The 26,318-nt window shown below is 39.8% G+C and overlaps 1 protein-coding gene across 2 annotated transcripts in view; it reads left to right on the top strand.

Annotated features, from left to right (window-relative positions):
• Positions 1 to 26,318, top strand: part of ADAMTS17 (ADAM metallopeptidase with thrombospondin type 1 motif 17) — a 145,800-nt gene that overhangs the window by 93,077 nt on the left and 26,405 nt on the right. Inside the window, exons 15-20 of one of the 2 annotated variants that reach the window (XM_072148603.1) lie at positions 5,895 to 6,015; positions 8,304 to 8,378; positions 11,670 to 11,750; positions 12,865 to 13,022; positions 18,528 to 18,687; positions 20,188 to 20,323. In XM_072148603.1, the coding sequence (XP_072004704.1) occupies positions 5,895 to 6,015; positions 8,304 to 8,378; positions 11,670 to 11,750; positions 12,865 to 13,022; positions 18,528 to 18,687; positions 20,188 to 20,323 (731 nt within the window). The remainder of the gene's footprint in view (positions 1 to 5,894; positions 6,016 to 8,303; positions 8,379 to 11,669; positions 11,751 to 12,864; positions 13,023 to 18,527; positions 18,688 to 20,187; positions 20,324 to 26,318) is intronic. The other variant, XM_072148604.1, reaches the window with a different exon arrangement.

The raw sequence follows: 26,318 nt of genomic DNA, 5'->3' as shown, positions 1-26,318 counted from the left end.
TTGTGTCATATCACCCTAAGTCACAGGGGACAAAGAATACAAGCAATTACTGTCTGCGTTCTAGCTGTAAAGCACCTGTTATTCCGATTATTAGATCTCATGAAACTGCGTTGATCAGAGATGGAGAGAGATGGAAATAGTTGTACAGAACAGCTGGGAGTGTTTTTTTGCCAGCAATCTGCTGGAAGTGCTCAATCAGCAGGTTTAAGAAGTGGATGCAGAATCGAGGGACATGTTCTGCAAAAATAAGTCACAATCGCTGCATAGGATTTAGTGAGCAATGTGAATATCCAGCCAGTGAGTTTCTAGGACATGGCTGTTCCTGTCCTTTGTGCTGAAGCATGAGTTTTTAGTTCATTTTTTGTTAACCCTATCATTGACTGGTGGAGCATATAATAATAATTCTTTATTTACATAGCGCACACAGATTACGCAGCACTGCACTGTGCTTGCCAAATCGGTCCCTGTCACCAATGGGGCTCACAATCTAATCACCCTACCAGTATGTTTTGGTATTTTTGTGTCTCCTTTACAATTCTTTCCAGTATGTATTAGATTAGTATACTGTGAGTTTCTTTAAGTGACTCCTCTCTTCTCTTACTACTTTTTTGCTTTTCTGCTGTGTACTTTTTAGGCCTGTGCTACAGTAAACACAAGAGAAGTTAGGGATGTTGGAACATACAATAGGAAAGGAAAACTTGAGGAATGCAACATTCACTTTGCCTTCCAGAAAAGTGACAAGATTGGAGCAATTCCTGAAATTTTTGGGTCTCACATAACCGAGCTTTCAACACTAGAGTCTGTGTCTCTGGTCTAATTGTCAGGATGCAACAAGATGCCCAGATCTGTGGTACTGCTGTGCTTCACTACCTGTAGACTATACTTAACATGGGAGATACACTACTCACTCTGATAAATAATCTGATACTTTTGGCTTTGTTACTTCCATAGAGTTTGTTTGGAGCGGCACATCCAGGCTCCTCAAAATGGATTTGCTTCTTCGAGTCATCACTGAACGGCATGGCCCATCATTTTATAGTAACATACACTTGTTTCCACCATGATGAGTTAACACTTCTAAGATCATATTCATCAAAAATATTTTCTTACAGTATTTTGCACTTTTATATTGTATATTTTTTAGGATGGAACAGTGGCAATCCACCATATTGGATCCGTGCCAGTTTAATGCACATGAGGAAATGTATGCCAGTGCTTATGGATCTAAATAGACTTAAAGGGATTGTCCCACAAATGGCATGTATCCATCCAAGGCCGTTTCTAGACAAAGTGGGGCCCTGGGCAAAATTAAGTGGGGCCCCAAAATAAAACTATTTTATGACCAGTCACAGTCAGTAAGAGGCTCCCTTTAGTATGGTAAAACAAACTGTAATTTTGAATGTTCTCTCTGTGTCTGCGTGGGTTTTCTCTGGGTCCTCCAGTTTCCTCCCACACTCCAAAAAATTACTGGTAGGTTGATTAGACTGTGAGGCCCATTGGGGACAGGGACTGATATTTTCTGAAAGCAGACACTTGCCCCATTTTCAAAATTGCACCAAAGATTTTATAGACATAGGCGCCGTCATGCAATTTTGATTCAAACTGAAACATTTTATAAAAAATATTTAAAAATGGACTTTGATGGCAAAAAATTTGTTCCAAACAGAAAATATTTACCTTCACATCTCCTAAATGTAATAGATGGACATGTGTGGAGTTCACAAATGTGCCCTATTGATATGTTCACATAAATAAATCCACATAATATCACAAAAGCTGTAATAACTAGATATCTGCTTTTGAGGTAGAAATCTTAAGACAGTCACAACCTGCAAAATATAGTAATAAAACAGTAAAGGTGGCATAAAACCTTTATAATTTTGAAAGCAGACAACCAGGAGATGCATTTGGCAATTAACATTCAAAATTTCCTCTAAAATATGTACAAATCTGAAAAACTTATATAAAGAAAATATACTTTCCTAAAACAGTAAGATGTGAGGAGATCATACAGACCCCACATGTGTATATTCACCAAAATATGCAGCAAAAGGAACTGCAGAGAATTGCACTGAGCGTCACACAGATGTATCATTGTGCGCTCCCTTACACAATGGTAACCCAAATAAATAACTATATATCCATATACCAAGCTAATGAGATAATAAAAGTCACGTTTAGATGTGCGCCATTGTATTAGCCGCACAATAACTGAACCCTCCGCGCTTCATAAGAATCTGAGTGAGAACGTCATAACATAGGTGTAAGTAATGGAGGATGATGGGAAATAAAATCTTTATTCCAGGACATGTGTGTGTTTTTGGTGTTACATATAACTTTATGGACATGTTCTGGTCGCGGAGTAGTCACATTAGGCGAAGAGGATCAAATGTTTATCGTATCAGTCAATTTTCCCAACAAAAAAAAACTATCACAAAATAAAAGGCAATAAGAGAGAAAGTGTGTTCTTAGATAGTTCTGCATAGAGAAGGGTTAAAAACATAAACATTAGTTGATATTATCCCTTCTCAAAATGTAGTAACATAGAAAGTGAATACTTCCATTATCTGTGAGGTGCAGCAGCTCCTGTGTGCAGCAAATTCTCCCTGTAGCCTGATGGCTAAGAATCTGGAGGGGCTACACTTCAGGGGGCTGTATCTCTGGCTCTGTGACACATAGAACCTCACTTCTTTTTTCCTATGAAAGAAGAGTCTCCTCTTTTATATGAATATTGTGTTTCTAAGTGTTAGGAAAATGGAGATAATAACTGTTAAACTGCCGTTGGGAGTGATTTTTATATTTAAAAATATCACCTGAAATTCTCACTTTAAACCTGAATCTCTCTGGATCCCTGGCACCTAGAAACAAAATTCAAGATTCATTTGAAAGAAGAGATTCTCCCCTTTCAGTGCAATTGCCCCCTTTGACTACCCATAGCGCCGGCCCTGTATCCATCACATCTGATACGCATGCATAAATCCTACTACTTTAGTTTCTTAATTTTTGGATTTGCCAATGGTTACACATGTGGAATCTGCATTGTTATACAGTTGTAAGTCAACCCACTTACTAGACACATTCATTGGGTATCGCCAACCAGAGCTTCAGTGTTGTCTCTGGCATTGAAACCGCAACAATATAGGGCAGAACGTTTCTTTTTTCATTGCCCATGAAATCAATGGGAGGCAGATTTATGGAGTTTTCTTATGTCATGTCACTAGCTAGAGGCCCTCTGAGTGAGGGCCGGATTTACGTGTAATTCTATTAGCTTAATATTATTGTCATGGTATTTCTGTACTGTGCAATTTTTATAAATACATCTTTTAATTATTACATTTTATGCTCTAAAGTGGCAAAACCGGGGCCCCTGGATGTCTGGGGTGCACTAATTTCAATGGCTTTCCTGTGTATAGTATTTAACCCTTTATTCCATAATTTGTATTTTTACAGCAACTCATACAATGATCACTAATCCACTATATTTGTAAAGTGCTTGGTAGCCTTCCCTTTTATTATTGGTACCTCTCCTTGGAAAATATAGTCCCCGACGTAACATCTGGCATCCATAAGGGTAAATCACCCTGTGTGACCGGTTAATACAGTAACATGTGGGAGACATTAGGAACTACGTCAACTCACGGAGATGTTTCTGACTTGATTTGGGTCGGAGTATTGACCTTGTTTTCTGTAAAGCCACAGTAACTGGGCCGACACTGTTGTGCCTAATTCCAGATATTACTCCCCTGCTGCCATTGTTTTAACCTGTAATCTCCTGGATGTACTTTGTAAGAGGTGATCATGTTTGTAGTGTATCACCTTATACCATCACAGTAGACTACAAGAGTGGTGATCTCTGTGGGAAATGGGTTAATAGTCACATTTAAGCTGTTTTTGGCAAGTCATTGACACAATCCTTGCAGGGCCCCTCTCTATATCACCTTGATTACAGTAACATCTAACCTCCATTTCCCAGCCCTCCTTTGTGTACTTTTAGTATTATGGAGAGATGGTGTCAGCTTCCCACATATTTTTCCCTGCTCTTCAATCCGAACCCAGTTCCTTATTAAATTAGTATTAAGGAGAGACCACCTCTGTCCCTGAGCACTGCACTGTGTCATTACCTCCTCCCTGTCATATTTGTAAAACCCACATTTGATAATGGACATTTTTAAGCTCATTTACTTTTTATTATTATGACAGCTGACAGCTGGAATTGCTTACAGACCTTACAGGTCTTCAGTCTCAAAACCATCTTTTTATTTGCTCTGTGCTGCCTTGTTTGTTTCAATACCAGACATTTGGGAGGTTTGTTTTAAAGTGCCTAATGCATACCCTCCAATATAAAGGAAATAGAAACATGAGCAAAAGCATACCACATAATGCAGAGCATGAGTTAGGATTACATTGGCTTTTTGCAGGAAAGAAAGTTATGACATAATGATGAGACTTCAAGTGCCATCCCTCCTCCAAATAAAAAGGGAGGTGCACTACTTATAGGCATTGTTCTACAAATCCACTGTCTTCTCAAATGCCCATTCATAAGTAGTTGCACTCCTTGTGGCTGTGAAATTTACCCCAACATTAACATCTCACCCATTCTGCAAGCATTGTTGGTGGGATCCACAGAGTGTACACCTTGCACATGATGGGAGTCCTTGCATTATACAGAAATATGATGCAAGGACTCCCTGTCTGCCAGCCTGTCTGTATCCTTTAATACAATACTGGCGGAGAGGGGGCCCAGCCATCTGACCTGCTACACTGAAGAATGGAAGATGTGTACTATTATATAAATATTATGCTGCACATTGTGAAATCTGCCAGTTAGTACATACATAGGTGTGTATTAGTGTACAAATTTGTGGATGTGTATGGTGTGTGTATATACTGTATAAATGCATCTATATGCTGCATGTGTGTATACGTGTTGTTTATATTCTTTATATGTGTATATGCTATATGGGTGTTTGTGGTATGTATATGCAATATGTACATGGAAGTGTAGGTATATATGGTGCTAATATACTTTATAGATGTGTGTGTGTGTGTGTGTGTATAGTGTATGTGTAATATAATGTATATATACTATATGCTTGTGTAAATACTTTGTGAGAATAAGATATAAATATACTGTATGTGTGTATAAAAAGTGCATGTATATATTAGTGAATACATGTGTATATGAGTGCATACATGTATGTGCATGAATGTATAAATGTATGTATGCAACACTGTATAAAAGTGTGATTGTATACTCATGTATGAGTATACAAATATGTATTTTTTGGGGGAATAGGGGGCCCGATGCAACAGTCTGGTATGCGGCCCAGTAGGATTGGACCAATATGGCTGCACATGTTCCTGTGACACCGGCCTTGTGCTGCAGTTTTTCTCACATAACAGAATTACTCACATAAATATTACCTTCAATCCAAAGGATGCACGTTATTTCCACCAAGATTAAAGATATTTGGCACGAAAATGAAGCGGCAACACACTTTCCTTCTGTTCAGATCAAAACTGTTTTATAATACTCACATAAAATTGGCGAAAACTCATCAAAGTTATATTTACACACTGTAGTAAGCTTACATTGTTGTCCGATCAAGGTTTCAACCTCTCGGCTTCTATCGTAGCATTATGGTTTCACAAACCTAAACTACATTTATAACCCACTTTATAGGCCTCAGTGGCTAAAACAATTGTAATAATACTAATATGAATAAAATACTGTAATTGCTATAATTTGCATTGCTGGATAGGGATGTTCCTTCCAGTTGGGGTGAATAGGTACTATTAAGTGTTAATGTAAAGACAAAATAAAATGAGCTCCCGCCAAAAAAATTAAACATTATTAGTCCACCTTATTATTAACACCTTATTTTATTTTTTAGAAAATTGGCTGTGATGGGATTATTGGTTCTGCTGCCAAAGAAGATCGATGTGGGGTCTGCAATGGTGATGGCAAGACCTGCAAGGTTGTAAAAGGAGACTTTAACCACACCAAGGGGATGGGTGAGTAAGTAACACAGATGTGTGCGTCATGTTTAATAGTCTCCTCTTATCTTCTGACACATTTGGGAAGATTAAAAAGGGAAATACTAAGATTGTATCTGCGTATGATAAATGGACCCCTATGTGTTAGTATACTGAACTAGTTCAGTATTAGAGCAGGAAAACCTCAATACTGTTAATCCTTTATCACCTTTTATTATATTTCCAACCATGGGGGCTTATTATGACTGCCATGGGCGCTGGTCTGTATGAATATTATAGCCCCTACAAGTTTGTAAGTCACTTGCTACGTATGGTACTACAATTAAGCTTCTTGAAGAATGGAGGATGCATCCCTTCTACTTGCTTTCAATTTGCAGTTTCAGGACCTTTGGAGGACCTTCAAAGGTCCTAAAATGCCTCTTTCCGTATCAAATTTGGTATGATCCAACTACTGTTTCCAAGTGATGGAGCAGATTGTACATAGTGTCCTATCAGCAGGCAGCATGTTATAGAGTAGGGGAGTTGCGCAGAGTGTACAAAGTGTCTTATCTCCATGTTATAGAGTAGGAGGAGCTGATTAAATTTTATACAGTGGACAATCTGCAGGCATGGGTTATAGAGCAATAGAAGCTGCGGAGATTCTACATAGTGTCATATCTGCTAGCTGCATGTTATAAAAGTGGTGCAGATTGTAAAAATTATCCCATCTGATAAAACATTATGTGCAATCTGCTCAGCTCCTCCTGCTCTATAAAATTATAACTGTAGATCTTATTTAAAATATGAACATTTCCTCATGTTCTATAACACACTACCTGCAAATAGGACGCTATGTTCTCAATAACATTCTGGTCTTGCTGCATTTTCATTGTTTGATTGCACAGGGTTCACACCAGAACCCCTTTGTTGCCTTGTGATGCATCGGCTTGTCGTGAGAAGGCCCCTTGCCTAAAACACAAATTTTTTCAGTCCCCCCCCCCCCATTATACTATATGGAAGCTGTCCCACTTTTCTGCTCAAAGAGGTTTGACTGCATGTATATTATTTATTAGAAAACTTCTTTACAGTTACCTGTTCTACCAGATTATTGAAAATCCAATTCCACTCTAATCTAGAAAATAAGTTCTGACCGGAGCTCCCGATTCCCTTGCTTCCGTGTGACTTTCTCTTCCAATATGTCACCCACAAAATAGAGCAGTTCACACTCCTCCAGCACAAATTCCTGAATCCTCCGATAAGAATATACCGCTATTCAGACCAACACTCCTGCGTTTTTCTTGTGACCTCCTCTGTATGCAACATATGTTGCGGTAGATCGCTGGAAGAAATTCACCCGCAGATAGCGTAGTACAGTTTACACTCAGGATTTATTTAGGTTAAAAACATACTCACAAAAGAGCGATAAAAATGTGCATATAAAACTCCAATATGAGACGCCAGCTACACGTTCTCGCCCGACCCTGGGTGTCGCCCGGTTTGGCTTCTTCTGGGGCACTCTAATGTATCCTGTGCCAACCTAGAATTTGAAGGGAACCTGTCACCGTAAACCTGCATCATTAACCTCATGCAATACCTTACAGACAGGGATACAGACATTCCATCTATTCTATTGATGTTTCTGTATGATTCCGCTGTAAAAAATTTCTTTTAGTCCTCTTCAGGTGACTTCTGTATCAAGTCAGGGAGGCAGGGAGAGCTCTCAAATGCAATAAAGCTTTCCCCGCCTCCTCTCTGCCGTCTAGCTAGCTAAATGCCCCACCACACTTACCCCTCTGCCCTGCCCTCTTCTCCACGTCACTACCCGCCCGTTCCTGATGGAAGCATTTGAAGTCATTAGGAACAGACGGGCTGTGACGTGGGGGGGGGGGAGGGCACGGCATAGGGGTAGTGTGGTGGGGCATTTAGGTATCTAGACGGCAGAGAGGAGGCGGGGAGAGCTTCACTGGTTCCAAGAGTTCTCCCCGCCTCCCTGACAAGATACAGAAGTAAAATCAGGAAGAATAACAGATGCTTTTACAGCACCGGGGAATCGTACAGAAACATCAATAGAATCGATGGAATGCCTGTATCCCTGTCTCTTAAGTATTGAGTGAGGTTTATAATGGAGGTTTGAGGTGACAGGTTCTTTAATACCTGAAATATCTGTAGCTTTAGGTTTGAAATATTATTTAAGAAGGTTTAACCCTGTTTCATTTCCCATATTGCTTATCCAGTGAAAAACCTTTCTGGCCCAGAAGTTCTCACTGTATCAGGTTGATAATTCTGCTTGTCACATGGTGACTTTATGACTTATTTGTGTTCCTTAGTTAACAATAGGCATTGTAAGAAGGTTTCCACATGTGTCATGACAAAGCCAAAGACAGTTCCCAAGTGTTTCACATGTAAGAGCGGTGTAGACATTGTGTGGTGCCCCTGTGCTTGGTGTTGGTTGGTGTTTGGTCTTGGGGATTTGTCATTTTTACAACAACTACAAAGTATCAATGTTTTTCATCATTTTTGTATGACCATTAACCCCTTCATTCACAAAAGCAATACTATTCAGTCCTACACATGAAAAGTTATATCTAAAGCCTTTGCAGAATTAGGAGAAAATGTGACATTTATAAAATCCTAACAAGACTAAAGAAAACTTTAACATGATATTAGATGTCAAGTATTAAATGTTCTATAAACAATTATCACTCAATTGCAAAGAAAACGCAATCACATGTTCGACAAATCCATTGTATGGGTTCTGGACTCTTGCCAGTACAATGCGAACACCCCATGCTGAGAGATATCTGATAAGACTTTGCATATTTCCTAAAGTGATGTCATAACCTTGCTTTTACACAGAGCGTTATGATAATATTATTTCATGATTATGTCATTAGGACGCTAAGAAGGACCACAGGGCTATAGATATGGTCACAGCAAAGGCTACAGAGAAGTGAATAATGAAGGGGTTAATTTATTTTCTTGCTTAATTGGTTGGTCTTGTTAATCATGATTTATCAAAGTGTTTCTTTAAAGATATAAGATTTGGGGTCCTTAAGAGGTGGACATAGGCCCTATATACATGAATGTATTACTGATCTGTTATATGGTCCATTCTCTCCTGCTATAAATTTCTATTGTACCTCTATTTTTCGGAAAACTCTGACTTTTTATTATATTCATTTTAAGTCCAAGATAAAACAAAATATCACAAGCCACAATACAGTATTAAATATTCTTTTATGACGACAAGTATTCTATGTTCCTAATGTCAACAGGTTAACAATTCACGATTTGGATTCGAAATCTTGGGTTGCACAAATATCTCCGTCCCCATAGTCTTTTGGTAATGATAAGGTTGGGTTGAAACTGTAAAAGGATGACACCTCTGGCCAAGCATAGCCATGGCTAGTTGGTCAGGGGTATCAATTTGCCAGATTGTCTGTTATACCGGCAATATGTCTGGGTCATGTGGGAAGCAACCGAACCCAATCATAAGACTCGGGAATGCTCATCTCTAATCCCCACTAATAACAGACATGCTACTTCTTTCTTGCCTGGCAGTGGTTGAGGTGTGATGGTTTCTCACTGATTGGAAGTTTTAATTGGGAGAGTTCTTCAAAATCTTTGCCATTAAACTATGCTTGAACATAGCGGTAACAAACTGCTACATAGCAAAAACTATACTGTATCAGCACAGTTGCCTCAAATATTTTCAGCTGGGCCTCTCTGATATAATACTCTTAGTGAAGAGAAAATTTAAAATCTTGTCCTCCTTAACAAATTATAATGTAAAATCAAAGAAACACTTTGACAAATTGGTCTTTCTGTTTTTTGGATTTTGGGATAAACTATTACCTTCATAGAAGGTTGTGTGGTTATTGTAGGTGCATGCTTGGCCTATCATGTAAGTCCCATTGCTTCCTGGTACCAGTAAGCACAAGGTTTGTGTCAAAATTATTGTTGTGATGTCATCCTGGGCATAAAACAAGATCTCAACCCTCCATGGCGTCCTCTAGAGTCCTTTCTTGGGAAACTTTGCACTTAAGGGACCAGGACCCTGTAACATCATCTCTCATGATGACAGATGAAGTGTCAGGCTGTCTGGCCTGAGAACAACGTAAGCATCTCATTGCCAAATCCAACATCTACAGACTGTTTACAGTGTAGCAGCTCACACGCATGTTTGGTAAGCCTTTGTGATGTCATGTATTTGTTCAAGCTTTGCCAGAGTACAAAACGGTCACAAAAGAAATTTTATGCTGATCTTGGGTTTTGCTTAGAACTACATTGACTTTCTTGTGTGACCTCTTAGTCGTGTACAAATCCATTGGTTATCTGTAGGATTTTGCGTGGATCTTTTGATGTTGACCTTTGCTGAGTTTCAGGATGGACATTTTTTTTTTGTTCCCAAATAATTTTCACATCACACACTTTTAGCTTTGTATCATACCCATATAAGAACGTTCTGCTCCTATGTAATATGTTTCTTTTTCTTTATTCTGGTCACACATGAAGCATCCAGTTTAAACTGCAGTCTCATCACTTTACTGTATTCTCTTTAATAAGCTAATCAGAACAGTTTTTGGACACTAGGAGCTGGGCCAAACACCCACATTGGGATCAGTCACCAATGCCTGAGCACATGACCAAGGTTACCTCACGGCTAGGTTCAAGCTAGTGCTGGAACTTGCATTAATTACAGGAGCAGAAGCATTAAATATAGAAGCCCTTTCGGTGGACGGTAACAGGCCCCCAATGGAGTCCAAAAGATTCCTATACATGACTTTAATGGGGTTCATGGGCTTCTGTTAAGTTGTCCATTATTTTACCGCATGAAAAATCTATTGTTATGATTTGTCCTCCATCAGTTCTGAAGAAGAAAATAGAACACTGCCAAAGTTTGCCATCATGGGCAGTAATCTAATAGACTAATTGGCCAAATGGCTGAAATTTGAGACCTTTTTACTGAGACCAATAATAATGCAATGTGTGGCTAGTATGTCTTTATGTAGTGCATGTATAATCTTGTAGCCTTTTAATGTATGATCTCTTCTGGTTAGTGGTTACACTATCAATCGTGCTTAAAAATACCCTCTTTTGGATACAATTTTATATTTCATATATAGTTAAAGTGGTAATGAACTTGGTACATCTTTTAGTCTTGTTATTTTAGATCTTCTATTATAATCCAGAGCTGCATTCACAATTCCGTATTGTTTTTTGAGACATGATACTCCCTATTGGTAATGCTGAGCTCATACAGTATAATGTACTGAGACACTAAATTTGCTATAGAGTGCTTGATGTTATATTTTTCTTCCTTGATTACAGATGAGCAGAGCAAGCATGTGGCGATATTGATTTGACAAATAACGCTGGCAGATATCAGTTTGAAGACCACAAAGTTTATTGTGCAGCATTGGAAAGTGACAACCGCTGTAACTCATGTTCACTGCTGTATACATAATGCAACATAATTGCACAAAACTAAACTTAGATATAAATTATACCTATATATAAAGTGTAAAATTATGTCCAAAAGTGAGCATACAATTTTGACTTTTTTTTCTCTGTTTTGTTTTATGTTATTTTGATTAATTTTATAATTTGATTCCCATTTTAGGTGTTCCTTTGTACGGATGTATCATTTGTACTCTTTAGATAGAGTGCTCACAATACTTTTTGCTTTTCAGGTTACATTGAAGCAGCAATCATCCCTGCAGGAGCAAGGAGGATCCGTGTAGTAGAGGATAAACCAGCACATAGTTTTCTGGGTAAAATATGTTGATTTCTGGTCATTTATGACAGTCGCAGAATGATTTGTTATTTCTTGTAATGATCTATCATCTATCTACCATATATCTATCTATCTATCTATCTATCTATCTATCTATCTATCTATCTATCTATCTATCTATCTATCTATCTATCTATCTATCTATCTATCCATCTATCTATCCATCTATCTATCATTAATATGTTATGTTGTAAGCTAAATTTGTGAAGTTCAGGCTGCAGGATTTCATGCACACCAACACTAATTTCTTACTTTCTTGGTAGAACTTATCATACAGTGTAGAAAATTACTAACATTAAAGCAAAATAATGTAGCAAATCATGATGCAACATATAGGGTATAAAACATGCTAAGAACATTCTGAATATAATAAAATAAGCGATAGGATACTATTATATTGGATGAAAACTTCACCGGTTGTAGAAGCTGTTGGATAGCCAGTGTAAGTTTCTATAAGGCAAGTAATACTAAACATCTTTAAATCCCTTTTTTTAAATCCTTTTTATTAAATTTTTTAAACACATGTGATATTGAGAAACCCTTTATAATTTAGCCCAGTATTACATTGAAATTGTTAGGGTTTTCAATAGAGCTAGTAAAACTTCATTGTCATAACATCACAACCCACGCTGAAATGTGTGCGGGCACCAGCAATAGGCTTTTCATACACTCCTCTGTCTGCAGCAGCCAAAGATAATAGAATGTTTGCTAAGGAACAAGTTAGGGATATAGAAAGTAATTTGATGCTTGTAGCCATTTCAGCTATTGGATGGCGGGCAGGAGCACATGGGCTATAGGTAGCAGAAAAGAAGAGAACTTGGCAGAGAAGGTGATGGAAAAACTGCAAAATGCAAAAAGAGAATGTGGGAATTTGAGAGACTGATCTGCGGAGCAAAGAGCAGAGAGAGGGGATTATATTGAACCGGGCGCATGTGCAAAGACGCCAGAGCTGTGCACGGAGCCCGGAGCTTTACACTTTACACTATGGAAAATATTTCCTACCGCCCTTAGATGAATGTAGTAACCCGGCTCTGACAGTTTACAGGCACAAATGCATCATATCTAATGTACCTTATGTTTAACTCTTTCAGCTCTGAAAGACTCTATTAAAAAGTCTATTAACAGTGATTGGAAAATTGAGCTACCTGGTGAGTTTCAAATCGCAGGGACTACCATCCGATATGTACGCCGGGGACTGTGGGAGAAGATGTCTGCCAAGGGGCCTACGAAAACTCCATTGCATCTGATGGTAATATATTCATCTTTATAAGTATAGACAGTGCTATAGGTGACCTATAATAATCGGGGCTGAATTGATTTTGTCTTTTGACTTTAGGTTTCACAAAGGAATTCTTAGGCCTAGTTCACACCTGCGTTTAGACCTCCACAATTTACTTGCTTCACTAAAATGTTAATAACAAAATCCTAATGGATCAGTTAAAAGGTCCATTGATTTCAGTGGACTTTTAACCCTTTAAGGGCAGAAGGTTTTTTTTCGCTCATTTCTCACTCTCCAACTTCAAAAATCCATAACTTTTACATTTTTCTGTGTAAGGGGTTATTTTTTGCGTAACAAAATTTACTTCTCAGTGATGTCATTTATTATTCCACTCCGTGTACTGGGAAGCTGGTAAAAAAATTCCAAATGAGGTGAAATTGGCAAAAAAAGCGAATGTGCATCACTTTCTTGTGGGCTTTTTGTGATAAGGTTATAACATTTTGACAGATCCGCTACATTTCCGTCACTATCATTTTGGTGACGAAAGTTAATACCCGAGGTTAAAATTCAGGTGTGAACTGGACCTTAAAGGAAAAAATTTCTTTAATTGTTAAGTGGTGCCAAGCAATTTATGCGAGTTATTACTAAGTGCAGTTTGCCTCAAAAATGTGCAGGGCATGGCAGATTATTCAATACTAGCACATAGACTTCAATTATCTGGTGCACCCTGGACTGCTCAGGAAGTGTGCACCATCTTTTTTTAGGTGTATCTTTAACATACAGCACACAACGCAATTCTGTCGAGTCGCTGTATTCAATTTATTGCAAACTCCAACTAAGCACCAACTCGACCCTATAGGTGCTCATTTTGCTGTCTTGTTGGCACAGTGCAGCCGTGACACAAAACTGGTGGAGACACTTCTTAAATACATGTTCAAGTTTGTTTGTATGTTCTCTCCGTGTTTGCGTGGGTTTCGTCCGGGTACTCTGGTTTCCTCCCACACTCAAAAACATACTGTTAGGTTGTTTAGATTGGGAGCCCCTTGGGGACAGGGACAGATTTGTCATGCTTTGTGCAGCGCTGCGGAATCTGTGTGTGCTATATAAATAAAGAATTATTAAAGACACTGGGGGAGATTCATAAGAAGTGTCTGAGAGCAGAACTGCTCTAGTTGCCCATGGCAGCCAATCAGGGCTCAGCTTTCATTTTCTCACAGCAGTTTATGAAATTAAAGCTGAGCTCTGATTGGTTTCCATGGGCAACTAAAACAGTTTTACCAGAATAATAGATCTGGCCCATAATGTTTCAACTTTAGTCATTTTTATTAGTTTATGTTGCCAAGTCTATTGGTTAGTTCTATGAAAGAAAGAAAAAAAAACTACATTTTGCTTGCTCCATTCATTCACTTACAGAGTGATACAATAAAACAAAAAAAAAACTAAAAAAAAAAGTCAATATTCCTGGAAATAAGGGTAGGACCACACATGATGCCATGAATAAAACACACTTTTATTTTCAACCACTCCGATACAAGAATCCTCTCTTAAGACACTCGAAACAACTGATGGACTCTACCTGTAATCCCTCTCTGGACGTCCTGAGCCTCACTGGCACATGTTGTTACTCAGAGCTTTAGCTCATCATGATCTGAAGAAGAGCCAGAATATTGATGGAAATGTCCATGCTGTCCACATATGAGCAGGCTGGATGTATTAAATAAGTGCATCAGTGTCAGAAAACATTTAATACCCTGCAGGGGAACATTCTGCGTTTCCATATGTGACAAAAGTAAAAGATAAATGACTATACTGGGGGGCTATAAAAAGAAGGGAGAGAGGGAAGCAACCATTCTGTGAAATGCTGAGAAATTTTTCTTATTCACTTTTAATAAAAATATAGTGAAACCCAATGTAGATTTACCCTGGTTGTTTGGACAGTACTTAAAACCTTCTGCGTGTTTGTAATGTTTGACTGTATTGAAGAAGACATTATATCTCTACCTGGAAACCATCAACAACAGCAGGGTGGGAACAATTTATGGGAGCTGCAAAAACTACCGTTCCTAGAAGCGGCTGTTCCCAATCAATGGTCTGTCTAAATGTTTGTCAGCTTATTGAATCTTTTATCACATAAATGTCAGAAGCAATTCTACTTTTTAAATAGAGAAAAGGCTGCCAAAAAATACTGTATGTATCCAAATGAGGGTGCAGATGATAATAACTCCTCCACCGTCAAAATGTAACCGTACTTGATTCATGTAAAAGGGCCCTTAAAGTGTAACTAAACATTTCAACAACATTTTATATGTTTAATGTCACTGTGTAGTAGATTCAAACAGATTACCGTATTTTTCGAACTATAAGGCGCACAAAAAATCCTTTGATTTTCTCAGAAATCAAAGGTGCGCCTTATAGTCCAGTGCGCCTTATATATGAAGCGTACTTACAGACAACAGCTGCCTTGAACTCTGCACAGGTCTGCCACCTGCTGGCCATTCATCCTTATAATCAGCTTTGCCTTATAATCCGGTGCGCCTTATATATGAACCTAGACGTTTTAGCAGGCATTTATTGATGGTGCGCCTTATAATCCGGTGTGCCTTATATATGAACCTAGATGTTTTAGCAGGCATTTATTGATGGTGCGCCTTATAATCCGGTGCGCCTTATATATGAATCTAGACGTTTTAGCAGGCATTTATTGATAGTGCGCCTTATAGTCCGGTACGGTATAATACGGTATAAGTGTAACGTAAGGTTCTAAACCATTTTTCCCTCTTTCAAAATGAATATTGCAGTCGATAATAGTCTTTCTAATATACTTTACAGGCAGTCCCCTGGTTACATACAAGATAGATAGGTTCCATAGGTTTGTTCTTAAGTTGAATTGTTGAATTTGTATGCAAGTCGGAACTGTATATTTTATAATTGTAGTTCCAGACACAACATTTTTTTGCCCCAGTGACAATTGTAGTTTTAAAATTTTTTGCCATAATGGAACCAAGGATTATCAATAAAACTACATTACAGATACCTTACAGCTGATCATTGCAGTCTTGGAGTAAAGTAAAGCATCCAGAGAGCTTCACCAAAGGTCACATTGGGCAGTGAGGTCCGTCTTTAACTAGGGGTCGTCTGTAAGTCGGGTGTACTTAAGTATGGGATCGCTTATATTAAAGGAAAATTCTTCCTACAGCTAGAAGTGTGTCTAAATATGATTATCCTTTGTACTTACACAGACAGCAGACAGATGAGGTGAAGTTGTTTAAAGTTTCTAACTATGTAACTCCTTATAGTCAGTCACTGGGTAATCATATCTATTTACATCTAAGGGCTCATTCAGATGGCCGTTAAGGTGGCCGCAAATCATGCGACCAGATCATGGCCCCAAAGACTTCTATGGCTCCTGGGTTTGTCAGCGCACCGTCACTGAGTCGGGACGCTTGTCTGCCTATGGAAGGAGGAGGGGTGAAGAGCATTCACCCCTCCCACATCCTGCTCCTGACTTTGTACTTGCCTGGTATCCGGTCCAGGCGAGCATCGGGCCGTTTGAAGCACCTTAAGTTATCAAGTTAGTCAAGGGTTAATCTTTAGCTTTCTCTCCTTTTGAGTGCTGATTATGAACTTGAGAACTTATTTGAGCAACACTGCTCGCTGCAGGGAAAAGAAGGGGAAAAAAGGAGGCAGAAACAGTTTTGTTAAATGAAGTTCAAATAGAGCCTTGAAAGCTTAGTTACACTTTATATATTACATATGTTTTATCATCAACTCATATACACCTTACAGTAGATTCTTTGATTTTAGTGATCAGTGTACAGATGATGCTTATGTATATTACCCTTGAATAAGGTTGCCTTGTTTCCATTCAGTTTCAGCCTGGACAAAATAAAGTATTCTATAGTACAGTCAGATTTCGGTACTGGACAGAAAGAGAATAATGCTGCAGGAAGATTGCACTTCTGAAGTGTTTTATGATAAGCATCACAGGAAACCATTGCAGGGGGAGGGGGGCTTTTCTGGTTCTGTGTTTAACTGGGCAACTCTCCCAGTAAAGACAAAGTTTTCTGCTGCTTTTAACCAGCGCATCAGAAAATCATTTCCATGAACAGGCAAACATTTAGAGAGGGAGTTTGACACCCAAGCAGCACCTCACATAGGAAATGGGCGACCTCAAAAAAATCATCATCAAAGAGAGGACTGAAAGGGGAGGCTGTGAATGGGAGGCTGTTGTTTAAACAATGTAGAGGAAGACGCAGCACTTTGCTACAAGCCTGGAACTTTTGTTAACGGCATCAGAAAACAATTTTAGAACCACATCAGAACAAAGCGGGATCTAAAACTGCCTGTTGAGGAGTTACATAGACAATGGAAATTCAGCAGTGTGAACAGATTTCAGAGACTCAATGCCTACAATAACAATAGACGGCGATAAACATTATGTTTCCACAATATGGCATTTTCCAACCCCATTTATATAGTTTATAGCATCCATAAAAATATCCTCAGATTAATTTATTTTTTTTTTTAATCAAGCATTTATGTTAAACTTATTGTTTCTAAATGTTTGCCTGCACTTATTTGTTCCAAGTTACTATCTTATTGACTCCTAAACTTTTCAATGGCTGTCACTTCCTGTTCTATAGAGATCACCTTTCAGCAATCATCTCATTATGATTACAGGCAGGACACATCTGTTATATAACTTTAGGCAGTTGCCATAGGATCCATGTTAAACACAGCACATTTCCTTCCTGCTCCCTGTAGGGTGACTTCCACATGCCAAATGACATGCCTGTGACATGTTATTTTCTTTGTCTTTTAGGCTGTTTTAGAGCAGTTTTGGCCACTGTCACATAATGATTGAAAAATTGACAAAAAAAAACGTAAATTACGTATGATTAGGGATGAGTAAACCCTTTTGAGTTTCAAGTTTGCCTAGTTCAGCCACACCGGACCTTGAAAGTTCAAATCTATTGGGGTTAGGTTACCCAAACACGAATGCTCAGGCCCACCCGTGAATTGTTCTTGCACCAGTCGTGGGTGTAACCCTTTGAATGCCGCTGCTGGCATTAAAATACCCACAACGCGTGCATAGCGCCATTTTCCTTAGGACCGTCACTCACTTGACGTTATCATCAACTGGGTTTGGGTCCAGGAACCTGAACCCACAATGTTCGACACACAGACCTGAGTATTGTGGGTTTAGGTCCACTCATCTGTACATATGAAACATTAAAATTACTGACAGATAAATGAATATTATAATCTGATTGCAATGGTACCTGCAAGATGTAGCCTTTTATTATGCTATAAGTGAGCTATCAGTTCTTGAAGTCAATTTGTTGGAAACATGACAATTTGGTAAGCATAAGTGACTATGGCAAGGGCCACAGAAGTCACAGAATTTCAGAAATGGCATAAGGTGTGCAGTAGTTAGGACTTTCTAAAAGTTTCCTAAAGAAACTAATCCAGCCAGATTGCACATTGCATAAATATCTTTTCAAAAATATCTCGTTTTCTCTTATATATGTTTAGGTATTGCTCTTCCATGATCAGAACTATGGCATTCATTATGAATATACCATCCCAGTGAACCAGTCAACAGAGCAGAAGACTGAGGTGGAGAGACAACCGGATCCGCTGTACATGTGGACACACAGCAGTTGGGAGGGGTGTAGTGTACAGTGCGGAGGAGGTAAGGCATGTAGCCTTTGATAATGCTTGATAATGCCTTTATGGAAAAGGTGAAACGTTGCTGTTTGATGGTGGAACAAAAGTCTACTTTTCTTCATTTGGAGTGCTGCTTCGTCACTTGCTACAGCATGGAGCCTTTGGTGTTGTATGTAGTAGCCACCCTTAGTATTTATCACAGTACCCAGTATATAGAGGTATAAAGATACTTTTGGGAGAGACCTGGGTTGAAGATCGGGAAGAGTGCCAAGATCCAAATAAACTAATGGGTGTTTATAAAGCATGAAATGACCTCAGTACATATAGCTATGGATTCATATTTGTCCTCTTTTGGTGTCCATCAATTCATAGAGTTAATGTTTATCGTTAATAGCAGTAAAGAGGTAATGTTCATTGTCCAATGAACTGTCCATGTTATTGGGTATACATCTTGGTGACAATCTTCCAGCCTTCTCCTGTCAACATGTTAAAAAGTAAAGTTGCAAATCTTTTGCTTCTATTGTAACAGACATCTTGGAAGTGACGTATTAAGGTTGGACTTGCATGGCTAGTTGCTAACTCTTTACATGATTGGTGATAATTTGCTGATCAGAAAACAATTGTTGGGACCCTCACAGCTCTCAAGAATGGTTCCCATCTTCCTCATATAAATGGAGCCCCAGGTCATGGGACTGTTGAAGATTTCTATTCGGCTATCTCCGTCAGTCCTAATATAGTTCAATAGAGATAGACAACCCACTTGCACAACTTATAGCTCCATTTATAGAGGAAAATAGGATCCCATTGTCAGGATCATAGGGGTTCCAGATCCTAGACCTAAAGTGAGCCATGTTATTGTGATAACTTGCCTTCTTGGTCCTATCCAGTTATTTCTCTTTGTAGGTGTTTTACTCCATTCCATTACTCAGCTGTTCTCTGACTTTCTGAATCAGAGACAAGTGATATAGGGATACACAGATAGACTGACTTCCGATCTAAGTAGAAGACGTAATAGGATTTGTATAGCCCGAAAATTAACAGCATAGCTATTTACCGGATGTCCTTTACTATTAGACTAGAAGATAAAGAATTTTCCCAGAGAACTTCTTTAATGTCTCTTTGTATGGCGAACTTCTGTGACACTTTGGTCTTATTACATGTGTAGTTAATAAGAGCCATCTTGTGTTGTGTACCAGATGCTGGCTGCATAGGATCCAGAGATTAAAGCCCATACAATATAACAGATGTGAAGTTTATCACAAGAAGGAACTGTGCTTGTGCAATGTGTCCATTTCCTTTACAATACAGATTGTCTTGGATAACTTATGATACACACCATCAAACAGAGTTTATAAGAGACCATAAAGTCCCGCAAAGAGTTCTTATATAAAACAATAATGTACTGGCATTGTATAGATATGTCAAATATCAGTCAGTCAAGAAACAAGAACTTTTCTAGAATCTAGATGGTATTGTGTGGATATTCGGCCTGCATTTACATATGTAAAAACCCACTTTATTCCAGGTGAAAGGAGGACTCTTGTGTCTTGCACAAAAATGGTGAACAAAACCATGCTGATTGTAAATGACACCATGTGCCTTCATGTGCCACGTCCTGCCCCACAGGTCCGGAAGTGCAATACACATGCTTGCCAGTCAAGGTAGGTCTTTTTATGTATGTATAGTAATTATTATAAATAATAATCTTTATTTACAGTGCCTTGCGAAAGTATTCGACCCCTTTGAAATTTTCTACCTTTTGCCACAGGTTTCAAATATAAAAATACAGTACAGACCAAAAGTTTGGACACACTTTCTCATTCAAAGAGTTTTCTGTATTGTCATGACTATAAAAATTGTAGATTCACACTCTGAATTAACACATGTGAAATTATGCACTTAACAAAAAAGTGTGAAACAAAAAAATGTCTAAAATGTCTTGTATTCTAGGTTCTTCATAGTAGCTACCTTTTACTTTGATTACTGCTTTGCACACTCTTAGCATTCTCTTGATGAGGTAGTCACCTGAAAAAGTTTTCACATCACAGTTGTGCCCTGTCAGGTTTAAAGTGGAATTTCTTGCCTTATAAATGGGGTTGTGTTGTGCAGAAGTCAGGTGGATACACAGCTGATACTACTGAATAGACTGTTAGAATTTCTATTATGGCCAGAAAAAAGCAGCGAATTAAAAAAAACAGTGGCTATCATCACTTAAAGAAATAATGGTCAGTCAGTCTGAAAAATTGGTTAAGCTTTGAAAGTGTCCCCAAGTCCATTTGCAAAAACCATCAAGCGCTACAAAGAAACTGGGTGACATGAGGACCGCCCCAGGAAAAGACCAAGAGTTCATCCGATTCTCCAGCCTCAGAAATCGCAGGTTACCAGCAACTCAGATTAGAGACCAGGTCACTGCCTCGCAGAGTTCTAGCAGCAGACACATCTCTACAACAACTGGTAAGAGGAGACTGTGTGCAGCAGCCTTCATGGTAACATCGCTGTTAGGAAACCACTGCTAAGAACAGACAACAAGCAGAAGAGACTTGTTTGGACTAAAGACCCCAAGGAATGGACATTAGACCAGTGGAAATCTGTGCTTTGAAATCTGTGGTTCCAACCAGCGTGTCTTTGTGCGACTCAGAAAATGTGAACGAATGGACACTACATGCCTGGTTCCCAGCGTGAAGGAGGAGGTGTGACGGTGGGGAGTGCTTTGCTGGTGACACTGTTGGGGATTTAATCAAAATTGAAGGTATACTGAACCAGCATGGTTACCACAGCACCTTGCAGCGGCTATTCCATCCAGTTTCCATTTGGTTGAACCATCATTTATTTTTCAAACACACCTCCGACTGTGTAAGGGCTATTTGACCAAGAAGGAGAGTGATGGGGTGCCCCGCCAGATCACCTGACTTCCACAGTCACCAGACCTGAACCCAATCGAGATGGTTTGGGGTGAGCGGGACCGCAGAGTGAAGGCAAAAGGGCCAACAAGTGCTAAGCATCTCTGGGAACTCCTTAAAGACTGTTGGAAGACCATTTCAGGTGACTACCTCTTGAGGCTCATCAAGAGAATGCCAAGAGTGTGCAAAGCATTAATCAAAGTAAAAGCTGGCTACTTTGAAGAACCTAGAACATAAGACATATTTTCAGTTGTTTCACACTTATTTGTTAAGTATATAATTCCAGTTATGATGTGGAAAAAGTTGGTTAACCGATGTATACTGGCCAAAGGTTTTGCTAAAATGAAAAGGGGGCATAATGATATGAACAAATTTAGGAAAAAATGACAATTTAGGACGTCTCTTAACTTGTTTATAGAGGAGAGATTATTGTTGGGGCTGTGGGGGAGTGAGGTGAGGGATGGGGTTTTTTGTGTGTGGGGGTGAGGTTGTGATGGGGAAGGGATGATAAAGGATATAAGTTGTAATAAGAAGAAAAAAAGAGAGGTTCACATGTTTCTATATCATTATTGTATGCCATTTTTTTAATGTGTTAACTTTGGACACATTGATATGTAATGTTATGTACAATTTAATATATTGTTATTTTGAATAATAAATAAAAGTTAAAAAGGGGGCTGAATACTTTCGTAAGGCACTGTAGTGTCATTATATTCCATAGTGCTTTACAAATAATGGGTATATACAACTAATATAAGACATGAAAGAGTGAAAACACAGTCATATGGAACAATAGGAGTGAGGAACCTGCTCGCAAGAGCTTACAGTCTGAGGATAAAGGGGGTGACACAAAAAGTATAAGAGCTTGTATAATGGTCCAGCCAGGAAACAGAATAAAAGTAGTTTAACCCTTACGTGCACCAGGACGTACTATAACATTGGGTTGGGCTATAGACGATAGAGGAGAGTTAGGGAGGTGCGGCATTGTGCAGAGCTTTGTGGATGAGAGTGATTATTTTTAATGTGGATTCCACACTGACACTCTAGCTGTGCAGAGCAAAGGTAATATTTTATGCCATCACTTCCAAAAGGATCACATGCAAAATAATTACCGTAATGAAAATTCTATAAAGACCATTTTATTATAAAGTCAACTGTAAGCTAATCAATAAGTTAACTAGAGGTTCAGTTAAGTTAGTCTAAATGTTAGTTAGTTTAATTGACATCAGACATCTGTCTTTAGAACTAACAATGGAGTTTACCTTTCCATTCATGCAGATTGTGGTTTACACTACTCCATTTTTATTGCATTGCAACCTTTTTTTTCATCAACATTTTCCTGTGTTTTTCCACAATTAAGAACAGTGGGGCAGATTTATTAAGCAGTCTGAAAGTCAGAATATTTCTAGTTGCCCATGGAAACCAATCACAGCTCCCCTTTAAATTATTCATGAGCACTGGTAAAATGAAAGCTGAGCTGTGATTGGTTGCCATGGGCAACTGGAAATATTCTGACTTTCAGACTGATTGATAAATGTGCCCAAGTGTGTACCACTGTTTTTGAAATGTTTTCTGACTGACTTTGCATTGACGTGCAAACTGTTTGTACATGTATTTATAAAGTGTCTGCGCCAGACAGACAAAATGTGCACCTGAAGGCGCGTGTTAGCGCTTAGACAATGCGCCACAATTTTGTCTGACGTGTGCCACAATTTTGCAACATGAACAAAGTGCACCAAAAAAATGGTGCAATCTTCCAGAGCAGTGCAGGGGGCACCAGATTCATGGAGAAGGTGCGCCAAAATCGAATCAGGCGCACTCTGAACACTACACAGGGAAACTGCACATAGAGCACTTTGCACAGAGTACTTTGCACTGTTTTTGATAAATGTGACCAACTTCACTAAAAGTGCTCTTTCCATGTACAATGCTCAGTGTGTTGATTCATTAAGAGCATACGCCAGAAATCATGAATCTTTCGCTTCCCCCGCACTAGCAAGACAGAGTTCACTAACTTTTTTGTGGTGCACTTTTAACACGTGCTACACAAATTTCATGTTAAATAAGGTGCTTGGTCTAAATCAGTTGGACTGACCATGGGCACCCCCCCCCCCCCCCATGGAGTCGCATGAGACACAATAGCGGCACCGACACTTCTTAAATACCTTTGCAAGCCTACAAAAATGTGCAAAGTCTGACAAAAGTGTGGCGTAAAGCCCTTAGTAAATGCGCCGCCATTTTGTGAGCCAACTGCGGAGCTGTGGTTATCGAGTTGTGAATTGTTGACACATGGCCACAAACAAAAGGTCACAATTCAAGAACAGCAGGGAGGAGATTATCCCACTGCAGATGTGCAACACCCTCGCCGATGCAAGGCAGAGCTGTGTTTGCAAATACGTCCTACCATGTAGCTTGCAGCCTGTGTAGGGTCTGATTAGCCTCACAGCATGTCACTACATAACACTAGATAACACAGATGAACTCTGCAGTGGTAGATCCTGCCTGGTAAGGCAGGAGTTAATTGCTTTATGTGATGTAAAATGTGTCATCCAATCACATGTCTTATCCTAATGTATTGTAAGCTGGGATGTAATTGGAGGAGTAACCACCACATGACCAAGAGCTGAGAAAAAGTGACGGTTGGAGATTTCCAACAGTCAGTTCAGTGAGACCAAGCAGTGAGTTAGACAGAGAGAGGAAAGGGGTATCATCCTACCTTCCAGGGTGATACCTGAACCACTCCAGGACAAGCTGAAGCTTCCTATTAGGACACAGCTACCTCCCAGCCTGCCCTCTGCATCCAGGCTGGCGATCTACCTCCTGTGGCTCCCTCCAAGTACATCTCAGCACTCCACTACTCTGTTAAAGGCACGTTGCTGCGGTTCCTGTCGGTTCCAATAAAGAACTGTAAGTTGTTTTTGTTCAACCTCTGCCTCCGTCTGGTCCCTGCTACTACAACTACCATCATCACAGGCACCCTGTCCATCACACAGAGACCCATACTCTATACACCAAAGGGTTGCCCCAGGGAGATCCGCTATAGCAGCCTCTCCCTCATCATTTCTTGCCAACACCACCCTGCTGGAGACCTGCCAGGCTGTAGGACAGCCCTCCGGTTCCCCATACCAAGCACCGTGACACTAGCGTGCCTAGGCCGCAACCGCCAGCCACTCAGGTACTGCGGGCCCTGGCTGACTCCAGGCCCCGAGAAAAGGCTAGGCCCCGGTGGGGGATGTTGCAGATGCATTTAGACTTGCGTTTGGGAACGAGAGGATTTTGTCAAGGTAATTGAGGTCACATGACTTATGTGATTGTTTGCAGCATAGAATGAAATTACCCCATAATGGTGGTATCAGTCATAGGCTTCTTATATTACAGTATCTTGACTTTCTTTATGAAATTACCGTATATACTCGTGTATAAGCCGAGTTTTTCAGCACAAAAAATGTGCTGAAAAACGTCCCCTCGGCTTATACACGAGTCACAACGAGTTAAAAAAATACTTAAAAAATAATAAACTTATATACTCACCCTCCGGTGGCCCCGATCTGCAGCGCTGCTCCCCCGATGTCCTCTTCTGCAGCGCTGCTCCCCCGATGTCCTCTTCTGGCTTCCCGGCGCCTCTTCTGCCTTCTGTACATCGCGCTGGGCGCCGCCATTGCTGTCTCCCGGGCGATGTACAGAGGACGTGCGCGGAAGCCAGAAGAGGACCAGCGCGGACATCGGGGGAGCAGCGCTGCAGATCGGGGCCACCGGAGGGTGAGTATATAAGTTTATTATTTTTGTTAATGCTGGGCTAGGCTGTATACTACTGGGGGCAGGCTGGGCAGTGCTGTATACTACCGGGGGCAGGCTGGGCTGTGCGGTATATTACTGGCGGCAGGCTGGGCAGTGCTATATACTACTGGGGGCAGGCTGGGCAGTGCTGTATACTACTGGGGGCAAGCTGGGCTGTGCTGTATACTACTGGGGGCAAGCTGGGCTGTGCTGAATACTACTGGAGGCAAGCTGGGCAGTGCTGTATACTACTGGGGGCAAGCTGGGCAGTGCTGTATACTACTGGGGGCAAGCTGGGCAGTGCTGTATACTACTGGGGGCAGGCTGTATACTACTGGGGGCAGGCTGGATTGGCTGTATACTACTGGTGGCAGGCTGGGATGGCTGTATACTACTGGGGGCAGGCTGTATACTATAGGGGGCTGGCTGGCTATATACTGGGGGGGGGGTCTGTGACCAATCCATTTCCCACCCTCGGCTTATACTCGAGTCAATAGGTTTTCCCAGTTTTTGGTGGTAAAATTAGGGGTCTCGGCTTATACTCGGGTCGGCTTATACTCGAGTATATACGGTACTCCTTTATATGCAAGGTAATAGAATGCAGGAAGATAGAGGGTCATTTATCTTTATTTTTATTTTATTTTCCTTTTATCTTCCTGTTTTTTCTTTCTTTTTTGAAACATTTTTTGGCACATTGTAATTTTTGTGTCTTTTGGGGGACATTTTGAAATGACCGCCAGATATTTGTTTTTTGTCAATAAGACACATTTAGCTTCTATTCCAGATGTGCTAAATGTCGCACATGACATTTATCATTTCAGATTGTCTAATATTTGCAACATTTTTTGTCGCAACCATACTTAAGGGAAACTTAGAAAAAGGAAGGAAATGACTTGCGAGATTTGTGCCACATGTTTGCGACATTTGTAACAAATGTCTCCAAAAAGAGATTTGAAAAAAAAAGGAAAAAGTGAGATTG

Source organism: Engystomops pustulosus, chromosome 4 (assembly GCF_040894005.1).
Source record: "Engystomops pustulosus chromosome 4, aEngPut4.maternal, whole genome shotgun sequence".
Lineage (NCBI taxonomy): Eukaryota > Metazoa > Chordata > Amphibia > Anura > Leptodactylidae > Engystomops > Engystomops pustulosus.
Note: the sequence above shows the minus strand (reverse complement) of the source record. Positions and strands in the feature narration are given on the sequence as shown.